Source organism: Aquarana catesbeiana, linkage group LG02 (genome assembly GCF_042186555.1).
Source record: "Aquarana catesbeiana isolate 2022-GZ linkage group LG02, ASM4218655v1, whole genome shotgun sequence".
Lineage (NCBI taxonomy): Eukaryota > Metazoa > Chordata > Amphibia > Anura > Ranidae > Aquarana > Aquarana catesbeiana.
The window spans coordinates 413,166,675-413,180,771 of record NC_133325.1 but is presented as its reverse complement, the minus strand read 5'-3'; the positions used below and the strand labels follow the sequence as shown (position 1 = coordinate 413,180,771).

At 41.9% G+C, this 14,097-nt stretch overlaps 1 protein-coding gene across 2 annotated transcripts in view; it reads right to left on the bottom strand.

Moving 5' to 3' along the window:
• RIMS3 (regulating synaptic membrane exocytosis 3) overlaps positions 1 to 14,097 on the bottom strand; it is a 266,560-nt gene that overhangs the window by 110,501 nt on the left and 141,962 nt on the right. For both annotated transcript variants that reach the window (XM_073615424.1, XM_073615423.1), the window contains exon 2: positions 9,166 to 9,398. In XM_073615424.1, the coding sequence (XP_073471525.1) occupies positions 9,166 to 9,382 (217 nt within the window). In that variant the 5' untranslated portion in view covers positions 9,383 to 9,398. The remainder of the gene's footprint in view (positions 1 to 9,165; positions 9,399 to 14,097) is intronic.

Here is a 14,097-nt window from a genome sequence, read left to right as displayed (position 1 = left end):
ACAAAAAACGTAAATGTATTTTATTGGGATTTTATGTAGCCCAACACAAAGTGGCACATAATTGTAAAATGGAATGAAATGATAAATGGTTTTTATTTTTTTTACAAATAAATATGTGAAAAGTGTGGCGTGCAATTGTATTCAGCCCCCCTGAGTGAATACTTTGTAGAACCACCTTTCACTGCAATTACATCTACAAGTCTTTTTGGGTATGTCTCTACCAGCTTTGCACATCTAGAGAGTAAATTTGTTCCCATTCTTCTTTGCAAAATAGCTCAAGCTCTTTCAGATTGGATGGAGAGCGTCTGGGAACAGCAATTTTCAAGTCTTGCCACAGATTGTCAATTGGACTTTGACTGGGGCATTCTAACAAATGAATATGCTTTGATCTAAACCAGGGGTCTCAAACTGGCAGCCCTCCAGCTGTTGCGAAACTGCAAGTCCCATCCTGCCTCTGCCTGTGGGAGTCATGCTTGTAACTGTCAGCCTTGCAATGCCTCATGGGACTTGTAGTTTCGCCACAGCTGGAGGGCCGCCAGTTTGAGACCCCTGATCTAAACCATTCCGTTGTAGCTCTGGCTTTATGTTAAGGGTCATTGTCCTGTTGAAAGGTGAACCTCTGCCCCAGTCTCAAGTCTTTTGCAGACTCTAATGCCCCGTACACACGGTTGGACATTGATCGGACATTCTGACAACAAAATCCTAGGATTTTTTCCGACGGATGTTGGCTCAAACTTGTCTTGCATACACACGGTCACACAAAGTTGTCGGAAAATCCGATCATTCTGACCGCGGTGATGTAAAACACGTACGTCGGGACTATAAATGGGGCAGTAGCCAATAGCTTTCGTCTCTTAATTTATTCTGAGCATGCCTGGCACTTTGTGCGTCGGATTTGTGTAAACACGATCGGAATTTCCGACAACGGATTTTGTTGTCGGAAAATTTTATAGCAAGCTCTCAAACTTTGTGTGTCGGAAATTCCGATGGAAAATGTGTGATGGCGCCCACACACGGTTGGAATTTCCGACAACAAGGTCCTATCACACATTTTCCATCGGAAAATCCGACCGTGTGTACAGGGCATAACAGGTTTTCTTCTAAGATTGCCCTGTATTTGGCTCCATCCATCTTCCCATCAACTCTGACCAGATTCCCTGTCCCTGCTGAAGAAAAGCATCCCCACAACATGATGCGGCCACCACCATGTTTCACGGTGGGGATGGTGTGTTCAGGGTGATGTGCAGTGTTAGTTTTCCGCCATACATAGCGTTTTGCTTTTAGGCTAAAAAGTTAAATTTTCGGTCTCATCTGACTGGAGCACCTTCTTCCACATGTTTACTGTATCCCCCACATGGCTTCTCGCAAACTGCAAACTGGACTTTTTATGACGTTCTTTCTTTTAACAATGGCTTTGTTCTTGCCACTCTTCTAAAAAGGCCAAATTTGTAGAGTGCACGACTAATAGTTGTCCTGTTGACAGATTCTCCCACCTAAGCTGTGGATCTCTGCAGCTCCTCCAGAGTTACCATGGGCCTCTTGGCTGCTTCTCTGATTAATGCTCTCCTTGCCCGGCCTGTCAGTTTAGGTGGATAGCCATGTCTTGGTACATTTTCAGTTGTGCCATACTCTTTCTCTTTTCTCTCTTTCATACTCTTTCTCCATTTTCAGATGATGGATTGAACAGTGCTCCATGGGATGTTCAAAGCTTGGGATATTGTTTTATAAACTAAACCTGCTTTAAACTTCTCCACAACTTTATCCCTGCCTCAGGCAGCACCTTGTTCAGTCAAGTTAGGGTGGTAAACAGAGCTGCATCATGGCATTGCAATATGCCTGCCTGCTGCCCCTTCATTTGTATAGACACGCTGTGCATGTCCCACTTGTCTGTACTGAGCTGAGTGCTAACATTGACCTGCCAGCACAGCAGTCTCTAGCAGGCAGTGTGAAGGTTTGGCCTGCCCACTAAAGTTAACGCCTTGGAAAGACCTGCTGTATGATAGTGAATGGCAGTCCCCATGAGTGAATGGCATGAGCATCCCCATGAGTAAGCTCCAGTGGGCGAAGTGAAACGTGTTGGGGCATGGCCTGGCGAGGGTCCAGGCTGAGATTGCCATTCACTATCATACAGCAGGTCTTGACTTGATGTGCGACTCCAGGGACACCTAGTCACTCCCTACCATTGCCTGGAGCGTAGACGAGCTCCCTTCCCGACCAGCACTCACAACAGTGGGCACAGAACTTAATTCCCATACAGCCTAAACGGCTCACACACATATCCTTGAGTCCAGTGTCTGTCCTGCAACTGTGGGTGGCCCAGGGCCAGGACTCTGCATTTCCTGCTGTCTAAGCTCCCGGGAGTGAGTTAGGACAAAGGTGGAACACTTTCTTGGGTTGAGCAATGGGTGGCCCTTGACCTTGAATGGCAGAATTCTGGCTGCTGTGCCCACCAATCTTTACCAACAGGGGAGGGGCTAAGTATGGAGCATGTGAGTATGAAAGAGGGAAGTTCAATACTCTCTGTACTGTGCTGAGTCCAACGTGCATTACAGCTAGCACTGATTATATCATGGCAGACTCGGTGGATCAGTCCTCCTACAAAACTTACCAAAGGTCACTGCATACCTTCCACAGACTGCTGCTAAACAGGGCTTCATAAGTGTTGGGGGAGTAATGCATATTGGAGTGGGACCTGTAAATGATGCCATCACGTTTTATATCCAGGAACTGACAGTGAGCTGGAGTATCTATGAGTTATATGTGATTTTCATAAATCTTTTATGTGAGTGTGCTTTTAACTCTTTTTATTGTAATAAATTGCATACACAGAGCACTATTAGTTTTCCTTTCTATTTTATGCCATTACCATGATTGTGAGTTGTGGAATATGTCTGCTGGAGGAGTAATTACTGATGATGGATCTGAATAGCATGCCTGTATATGGATTAAAGGAGTCAGAAGGTTTTTTATCTTAATGCATTCTATGCATTAAGATAAAAAGCCTTCTGTGTGCAGCAGCTTCCCTCGCCCCCCTAATACTTACCGGAGCCCCATCTCTGTCCACCAATGTCCACGAAGGTCTCTGCTGTCTCTCCTTCCTGATTGGCTGTGACAAAGCAGCGGCGCCATTGGCTCCCACTGTTAATCAAAGTCAGCCAGCCAATCAGTAGACAGAGGGGGCAGGGCGGGGCGGGTGCAGCTCCGTGTCTGAATGGACACAGGGAGCTGTGACTCAGCTCGGGTGCCCCCATAGCAAGCTTGTTGCTGTGGGGGCACTGAACAGGAGGGAGAGGCCAAGAGCACAGAAGAGTGACCCGAGAAGAGGAGGTTCTGGGCTGCTCTGTGCAGATCCACTGCACAGAGCAGGTAAGTATGACGTTTGTTATTTTTATTTTAAAAAATGCGACTTTACAATCACTTTAAGCTGTTTTGACCTCTTAGGAAGCTTTGAGGTCCAATACAGAGGTGAGTGGACCCACAGAACACTGGGTGAGGTGTACATTATTATCTACGGAGGAGGGTCCTTATCTATATTATCACACAAGATACTGGCACATTGCACTATGGAAGATTTTGGACTTATCTATTATTCACTGTGGGTTATTGCATGGTGTGTGAGGACACCTAAGTGTTTCCTCTATAATTTGTGGGGGTCTATACTGATTTATTGCACTTTTTTATTCATGTTTTATTTTATTACTGTTATTATTAATCTGAATATTCAGTGTCACATTGGCTATAAATTCATGTAAAGGATAAATCTCGGGTAGCGTTGCACTATTTTATGTTTTGATATTTTACAATGGTGTTGTGTATGCTTGCTACTCACAAGGGAATTTAATGACTGCACTGATTGCTTTTTGCTTAGTTTTGTTAGATGGGTACTGCCTGTTGGTTCTAACAAAGTTCATAGTAAAAACTTGACAGTTTGTTTTTTGCTAATACCGTACAATTTTCAGTAAATGGATCCTACGTTTGCTATATTCACAAAAAGATACATTTTGGAAATGCATCTTACTATGTTTGCTTTTCTCAGGAATCTAACAGTTTTAATATGTGAAATCCCAGCTATCTATCTATAATGTTTTTTTCTTGTTTTTTGGGTTTTTTTTTTTTTTTGCAGGATTCCCTGCCTTCTAGTGTGTGTAAATAATTCTCACAGGCTGCCATGTTGAGAGATCCTTGGTAATATTATTAAAGAGATTCTTGGTAATATTATCTAAAGTGAAAATACACATACAGTATGTGATGAAGAGGCCATGCCATGCATGCAATTAACAATTGCATGGCTATAATCTTGCTGGAGGGAGAACCATTTCACACTTCGCCTCATGCAGCAAAAAGGTTAAGAAGGCTCCTTATTCAATAGATCTTGTAAGATAGATGGTAGATGAATCAAGAGTGCTGGAGATACTAAGAAGAAAAATGGCATATACAGTATATATGAGGTGTATACAGAGTAGTTACAGAACAAGAATATGTAGACTTTATGCATTTTATATTTGAAAGAGTGCAATGTCAGGGTTTTTTTAAAAGTATATTTTAACTTGTGTTTAGTCATTTCAAAGACACTTATAAAATAGGTGTAAACTTTTGGTATATGGATATGGATTGCTAAGAGCCTCTACATGGCAGTCTCTCTGCTGACAATGAAGAAATTGGGGGTTAATTTACTAAATCTGGAGAGTGTAAAATCTGGGGCAGCTCTGCATAGTGTCCAGGTTTTATTGTCAAAGCTTAATTGAACAAGCTAAGGTTAGAAATGGATTGGCTACCATGCACAGCTGCACCAGATTGTGCACTTTCCAAATTTAGTCTAGGTTCACATCTATGCGGCTGCGCTTGATGTGTTTTGTGTTTTTAAACCCGCATTTTTTTATGTGGTTTTGCTTGCAGTTTTCATGCATTTTGCATTTTTTTCTTCTCTTCAACACACTGTGTATAGCTGGTTGGTAAGGAGTGGTCCAGGAAGCTGGCTACCAAATCCTTAACAACCGATGAGTCATCAGCTGGCAGCGGGGTTCCCCACTGCCAGCTGAATGTAAAAAAAAAATAGCCGTAAAAAAAAAAAAAAAAAAATCGTGAAGAAAACAGCATGGGGTCCCAGCAAAATCTATACCAGACCCTTATTTGAGGATGCAGCCTGGCAGGTCAGGAAAGGGTTAGGATGAGCGAGTGCCCCCCCTCCTGAATCATACCAGGCCATATGCCCTTAACATAGGGGGGGTGCTTTGGGATGGGGGCTCTGCCCCCCCCCATCCCAAAGCACCTTGTCCCCATGTTGATGGGGACAAGGGCCTCTTCCCCACAACCCTGGGCTGTGGTTGTGGGGGTCTGCGGGCGGGGTGCTTATTGAATCTGGAAGCCCCTTTTAGCAAGAGGGCCCCCAGATCTTGGCACCCCCCCATGTCAATGAGTATGGGGTACATAGCACCCCTACTGATTCACCAAAAAGTATAAAAGTGAATAAAGACAGTACAAGAGTTTTAGACAAGTCCACGTCTTTTCTTCCCTATTCTTTTGCAATTTTTTTTTTACATTCAGCTGTCAGCGGGGAATTACAAAACGCAATCTGCTGCTGACCCTTTCCAAAAATGCACCGACTGAAAAACACATAGATGTGAATGTGTACCATAGGAAACCATGTTAAATAGACTATAGTGCGTTTCTGCAAACTGCAAAGCGCACTAAAAAACGCATAGGTGTGAGCGTAGGGTAAGTAAATCAACTCCACTGTGTTGCATTCCAATCAATAGGACATGGCATGAAGAATTATAGAAATGTCTACAAACTATTAGGCCCCTTTCACACTGGGGTGGTAGGGGGCGTCGGCGGTAAAACAGTGCGGTTTTAACCCCCCACTGACGGCCGAAAAAGGGTTAAATCCACTCGTATAGCGCGGCTATAGCCGCGGTATTGCCGCAGTATAGCCGCGCTGTCCCATTGATTTCAATGGGCAGGAGCGGTTTAGGAGCGGTAAATACACCGCTCCTTCACCGCTCCAAAGATGCGGCTGACAGGAGATTTTTTCTTCTCCTGCCAGCGCACCGCTTCAGTGTGAAAGCCCTCAGGCTTTCACACTGAACAAACAGCGGAGGCTGTTTTGGGGCGGTTTGCAGGTGGTATTTTTAGCGCAATAACGCCTGCAAACCGCCCCAGTGTGAAAGGGGCCTTACTAAAAGTCTAGTGGGTCTATTTATAAAAATGTTCACACAAGATTCACAGAACTTTCAATCCAGGAAATACACATTTTACACTTTTCTAAGTGTATTCAATCAGAAAAGTAGACCCCTAGGCATTAAGTAGTCCATAATAAGACCGTTTGTCAAAAAGGCAAAGGACATACAGATCCTTAAATTTAATAACACACAATTTAAGTTTGCAACAGACCACTTTGTTGTTCCACAAAGCTTCTAGTGCAATATTATATCGGTTCTAGAAGAATAAGATACAACTTGAACCATTTTTCAGAAACTTGCAACAAAACAATGTTTGGATAAAAAAGCACTGCACATCAACACCAAGATCTCACTGCAACCAAGAATCATGGTTCAAGAAACATTGAGGTTCAGGGTTGTCTTGGTGGCTTAGGGCCTGGACAGCTTGCTAGTATAGAGGAAACTATGAATTCAAAGTTGCATATAGAAATTCCTTCACATAGTTTTCGTCTCTTTCCTGTCATACTTATATGCTGAATTTTTGTTGATTTATTCTTGATAAGACTGGAAGATGTACTAAGATAACTTGATAAGTTGTATCTGAGAAGCTTTGCCATAATAAAAGAATAAAAAAAATAAGAAACCCTAGACATATCAATGCACTAAACAGCTTTCTAAAGAGGAGTGGTCTAAATACTGAGAGACCTTTGGCACATCTGCACACACGTGGGTTTCCATGCACAAGTGCACAAGGACAGTGTTGGGAAGGAGGTCCAGCACCTCTTCTTCTGCACATGCATGAGCACAGCTTGACACATGCGCAGATGTGCCACAGGGCTCCACCAAAGTCCCCAAAGCTAGGCAGAGCCCTTCAGTGCATCTGTGCATGCGCTGAACCATCGACAATAGTGGTTCCGGTGGAAGCAAGCAGTTCCTCTTTAAACTGACTCTGTTATTCTTACAGAAAAAAACAGGTGTCTGCACTTTATACCTGTCAGCAGTTTTTGTTGTAGGTTACATAAGGCCTTCTGTATTTTAGGAACAGTTGTGCTCATACATTTACATACCCTGGCAGAATTTATGATTTCTTCGCCATTTTTCAGAGAGAATGAATGATAACACAAAACATTTTCTTTCACTCATGGTTAGTGTTTGGCTGAAGCCATTTATTATCAATTAACTTTGTTTACTCTTTTTAAATCATAATGAAAACAGAAACTACCCAAATGACCCTGATCAAAAGTTTACATATCCCAGTTCTTAATACCATGTATTGCCCCCTTTAACATCAATGACAGCTTGAAGTCTTTTGTGGTATTTGTGGATGAGGCTCTTTATCTTCTCAGATGGTAAAACTGCCCGTTCCTCTTGGCAAAAAGCCTGCAGTTCTTGTAAATTCTTGGGCTGTCTTGCATGAACTGCACGTTTTAGATCTCCCCAGAGTGGTTCAATAATATTGAGGTCAGGAGACTGAGATGGCCACTCCAGAACCTTCACTTTATTCTGCTGTAGCCAATGACAGGTCAACTTGGCCGTGTTTAGGATCATTGTTATGTTGGAATGTCCAAGTACGTCCCATGCGCAGCTTCCTGGCTGATGAATGCAAATGTTCCTCCAGTATTTTTTGATAACATGCTGTATTCATCTTGCCATCAATTTTGACCAAATTTCCTGTGCCTTTGTAGCTCACACATCCTCAAAACATCAGCGATCCACCTCCGTGTTTCACAGTAGGCATGGTGTACCTTTCATCATAGGCCTTGTTGACTCTTCTCCAAATGTAGCATTTATGGTTGTTGCCAAAAAGCTCAATTTTGGTCTCATCACTCCAAATGACTTTGTGCCAGAAGGTTTGAGGCTTGTCTCTGTGCTGTTTGGCTTATTGTTAGTGGGATACTTTGTGGCATTTGCATAGTAATGGCTTTCTTCTGGCGACTCGACCGTGCAACCCATTTTTCTATAAGTGCCTCCTTATTGTGCATCTTGAAACAGCCACACCACATGTTTTCAGAGCGTCCTGTATTTCACCTGAAGTTATCTGTGGGTTTTTCTTTGCATCCCAAACAATTTTCCTGGCAGGTGTGGCTGAAATTTTATTTGGTCTACCTGACAGTGGTTTGGTTTAATAGAACCCCTCATTTTCCACTTTTTGAGTTTGAACACTGCTGATTGGCATTCTCAATTCCTTGCATATCTTTTTATATCCCTTTCCTGTTTTATACAGTTCAACTACCTTTTTACGCAGATCCTTTGACAACTCTTTTGCTTTCCCCATGACTCAGAATCCAGAAACATCAGTACAGCACAGGATGAAAGATGCAAGGGTCTGTCAGGAGTCCACAAACTCGTTGACCTTTTACACAATCACACACACACACACTAATTACAAGAAAATGGATCACAGGTGAGCATGGTTACCTTTAATAGCCATTCAAGCCCCTTTGTGTTAACTTGTGTGGATGTTATCAGGCCAAAATCACCAGTGTATGTAAACTTTTGATTAGGGTCATTTGGGTAGTTTCTGCTGTCATTATGATTTATAAAGAGTAAACACCGTTGATTGATAATAAATTGCTTAAGCCAAACACTAACCATGAGTGAAAGAAATGTTTTTGTGTTATCATTAATATCCTCTGAAAAATGGCCAAGAAATCATAAATTCTGCCAGGGTATGTAAACTTATGAGCACAACTGTATAGCAAACATCCTTGCTGAAGCACTGTTGAAATAAAGTCAGTATCCTACAAAAAAAGCCTCTAATTTTTAATTAGCCTAAGCAGACTGATAGGATTGAAATAAAAGACAGGAACGGTGAGGCCTGATTCCTGTACAGAATTACTAAGGAAGCACAGCCATCATAATCAATCAAAAATAGGGTCGCTGCCAGAAAACTAGGTTTTTAAAAATGTACATACATCATATTATCACACAGACTATTTCAAAACACAGTTTCCCCGTAAAATAGTTTAACCTTATTTGACAATATTGTAAAACTGAGATATCTAACCTGGTTGGTTTAGTTGTAGGGTGCTCTTACTCCACTGGGACAGCCCAACAATAGCCACCATCTTGGCTCCAAGACTAGATCTCCTCTTCTTGGTCGTGGTAGTGCCAGCCACTTCTGGAGTTCCTGAGTTGCCTTTTTCTAGGTTGTACATCTCTCCACTGATGCTGGAGCTGCGGATGACATTCCTGGCTGAGGAACTAGCCTCCCCGTTGAACATTTTGGGGAGGAAAGATCTAGACATAAGAGAGGAATACAGAAAGGACATACTCTATAACGCATTCACTGTACATATCCATAAATTCCAACACTGAATTAGCAAATAAGCATTACTTTCATAATACATAATAATACACATGCACTGTGTATGTGCAATAATAACAATAGGACAGAAAAACTCTGTCTGTTACAAGTATTTATACACATTATACTTGCATAATAGTCCCTTCTGGGTTGGGGTTTAGCAGAATGAATAGGGCATGTGGCTGAGAGTTTCTTTCTCTCTCCACTTCCTCCTTCTGGGCACAGGAAGTGCATACATAATATAATTACAGACATTTACAAATTCAGACAGTAGAGGGCATCAAATCCCTACAATAATATTAAGCAAGAAATTCTAAGAGCTGCAAAAGGTGTAAAAGACCCTGAATGGTGAACACTTTACAGCTGGATTGTGTAATCTATTGGACTTTCTATTCTCCCCTACCATGCTGTGTTGTGCTCCATATAGAAGCTAATGAGCCAGTGAGCATTTGCTAAAACAGATAGGATGTAATATTCAGTCCTACAATACCTGTATGCGTCTATGTGGGTGGTTGCTTCTGTTACCCATATCCTCCTATGTGATCTGGAATCTTGGTTTAGGACCTATTCAGATTTCTTAGATTTTTTGGTATAAGTGTGTTGGCACATAAAAAAAAAATTGGCATTAGGTAGAATAAGAACTGAAGCCATTGACCTTGGGCCTTTACATGAGTGTCCAATATTCTTACATTATTAGCGCTTGATTTAAAGTGATTGTAAAGTCTTAAGGTTTTTCACCTTAATGCATTCTAAGGACATACTCACTGTACATATCCATAATTTCCAATACTGAATTGGCAAATAAGCATTACTTTCATAAATAAATAACTAGATAACATAGATAAATAACTGGGAGAAAAAGAATAAAGAAAATTTTACTTTTGTGATTAACTCCATAAAAGAAAAATGCTATTTTCTTTGTCTGAAAGCCATTATAATAAGAGAGAACAAAATACACAAGTATTTTTTTTTTTTATCTCTGCACTGCACTAAATTCTGTTACGTGCTTAAATCTGCAGAACAACAGTTATAGCTTCATATTTCCAAGACTAAGAGATAATAGTAAGGTAGGAACACATAAAGGACCGTGCCTGCCACAATCTGTATTATATTCCTGCTTTTATTTAAACCCTACTGATTTTTGAATTTGGTGTAACTTATCTATTACATGCTTGGCAGGGATCTTGTTTTTCAAAGATACTATATTTTTGTTCTGAAAAACAAAGCTCTCTCCAGAATATAGTATATTGCAAGATTATGTAAGAATTAAGCAAACTTCATTGCAGACCTTTGCCACTGACTGTCTATAATTTATTTCCTATTTTTTTTGCATGCCAAGTGGGAGGGACTGTCTGTTATAATCACGCAATCAATCCCAGTGTTTTGAGAAAAACCATGGGGAAACGCAATGAGCCAATCATAAGATCAGGACATTAATATTCCTGGTACATTCTGTACATAAACAGTGTACAGAATGCCCCACAGTTACCATAGTTAGAGTGAAGTAACATTCAGGGGCCAATTTAAAAGCAGCCAGGCTGCACATTTATAAAGCACAGCAATGTTCTTTATATATGTGCTTAACACTCTGCCAACTTCACCTAATTCTAAAGATGACAGGGTGCTATTAAACGAATGGACATAAAAATAAAGGCAGGAGGAGAGCCCCGTCAGTGACTTGCTAAAGTCACACAATCAGCATTCCCACAATCACAAGGCCCTCCCTGTTGTGCCAAGCATTTTCTGAACTGTCTGTGAAAATTGAGTGTTGGTGTGTGTAGCCAAGTGGAGTGTCCGCTGTGTTAAATCAGACACTGAGGTTTGGGTAGTTTCGAAAATAATAGGTGATAGTTGACCAATCAAATGTTTATACTAACAATTACTTACAAGATGACTTGTCCTGCACTTCCAGTATGCTTCATTGTTTTAAACATGCTTAAATGGTAATCTATGCTGCCTTCAAATTCCACCTTTAACTACAACTGCTTCATTGTTTTAAACATGCCTAAATGGTAATCTATGCTGCTTTCAAATCCTTTACCTCTGTCCATATCACTGTGATGTTTGTTTTTGTTTTTCTATTGTCCACACCTAAATTATGAGCTGGTTTTATCTTTATAGCCATGATCCCCTGCTCTCTTGCTGTATCTTGTAGTCTGTCTTTGGTGTGAGAAGTTCATTCTGTCAGCCATGTGTTCCTCCTATGCAATCCTGACTGATTATTTGGCAATAATACCCCCACCCAACTCAGTATAAATTTAGGCCTTCTCTAGGGGATGCCCAGGCAGGGGTTGCACAGGCAGGGATTGCATTGGTAACAATAATTTTGGATTAAGTATTACACTTCGGCTTAGCACTTCAGCGAATGCACAAAGCAAAAATCTACAACAGACTACTGAAACACACTAAACAGACTACAGGTGGCCTGATTCCGCATAGAACATCTCTCATCCAGTCTGCTTCTCAATCTCACCACTCTGTATCGTGCACTCCTTACTTTTCCTTCTCACAGTTGCATCCTCTCTCCTTAAACTTTCTCTCCTTCACCTTTCTTCACCCCACAGCTTACATATATCACCCTCATTCCTGTCTTCACTGTATTACTGCACTCATCAGCTCCTGCTAATTTTGAACCCACATACCAATAAAACCTCCAGGACACTGGGACGTGTCCCCCCCACATAAGTCACACTCCCATATCACCTCTCTCACCCTTCTGCTTCTCCTAATGTCTGGAGATATTTCAACAAATCATGGACCGACCATCACTTACCATTGGCCAACATACCCAGCACCCCCTATCCTCTGCCAGCAGCTGCAATCTACACAATCTAATTTCTATTTATCTAATGCCTAGAACCAGCCTCTCCCCTGTGTCCTGTGGAATGCCTGCTCGGTTTGCAACAAACTTACCACCATCCATGACCTATTTATCACAAACTTGTTCAACCTACTTGCAATTACGGAGACATAGCTTCAAGAATCTGACTTTCCTTCTCCTGCTGCCTTCTCCCATGGTGGCCTTCTATGGACTCGCTCTCCCAGGCCTAGTGGACGGAAGAAGGTGGTGTTGGAATCCACCTATCCCCTCAAAGTACTTTTCAGGTTCTTCATCCACCCCCTCTCTGTCCCTCGCCTCATTTGAAGCTCACTGTATTCGTCTATTTTCTCCAGTTTCATTGAGAATTGCTGTGATCTATCGGCCTCCTGGACCAGTATCAAGCTTCCTTGACGACTTCTCTGCCTGGCTACCTTACTTTCTCTCTTCTGAAATCCTAACAATCATTCTTGGTGACTTCAACATCCCTGTTAATCTTAACACTCCCGCTACTTCTAAATTTCTGAGCCTAACCTCCTCTTTGACCTGAAACAATGGTAAAAAGCTTCTACTCACTCTGTTGGCAACTGCCTTGACCTCATACTCTCCTACCTATGCACGCCACACAACCTCTCCAACATTCCTTTTCCTCTCTTTGATCATCACCTTATTAGTTTCACTCTCTCCTTGTCTTCCTCCTCCTTGACTTCCAACTACCAAACAATTACCCGAAGAAACCTTTGCCATCTTAACCCTTCTCTTCTTTTTTCTGTTACAGATTATCTCTATGCCAAAATCTCATCCTTGTCCTGCTCCAACCTGGCCACTTCTATTTACAACAGTTCACTGTCATCCACCCTGGATACTTTGCCCCCTCATTACGCACAGAATCAGGCCCCAACCGCTACAACCCTGGCAGACAGACAATACCAAAAGCCTCAAAAAACAGACTCGTGCTCTTGAGCGTCTGTGGCATAATACAAAGTCACAGCAAGATTTCAGCCAGTATAAATCTGCCCTCCAAAAATACCATTCCTGTCTCCACGCTGCCAAACAGACTTACTTTATCACTCTCATTAACATCCTCTCACGCAGTCCCCGTCTACTCTTTTCTACCTTTAACGCTCTACTTCGTCCACCATAACCTCCCCCACTAACTTACTTAATGCCCAGGAGATTGCTAATGACTTAAAAAATAGGATTGAGATAATTCGTCTCGAGATCTCTTCCACTCTACAGATATCTCCCTCACTTTACACTCTTTGTCCTCCTGTACAATCAATACTCTTGTTTAACCCAACTACTACAGAGGAAGTCAATAAACTTTTTTCTAACGCCCACCTAACCTCCTGCCTGCTGGACCCTGTTCCTTCTCAAATACTACGGTCACCCTCTGACTCTATCCTACACGCTTTAACTCATATTTTCAATCTCTCCCTCTATACTGGCATCTTCCCCAACCCTCTGAAACATGCACTAGTCACTCCCATACCAAAAAAGGCCTCACTGGACTCCACCAATCTTAACAACCTAAGACCCATCTCCTTACTCCCTTTTGCCTCCAAAGTCCTTGAATGTTTAGTCTACAACCGACTGAGTGACCACCTCATTGAGAATAACTTTCTTGATCCCTTTCAGTCTGGATTTCATCCACAGCACTCCACAGAAACTGCTCTCCGTAAACTCACAAAAGCCTTACTAACAGCTAAAACCAACGGTCATTATTCCGTACTCTTACTCTTGGGCCTCTCTGCTGCCTTTGATACAGTTGATCACCTCATCCTCCTAAAAAAACTCAATTTGTTTGGTATCCA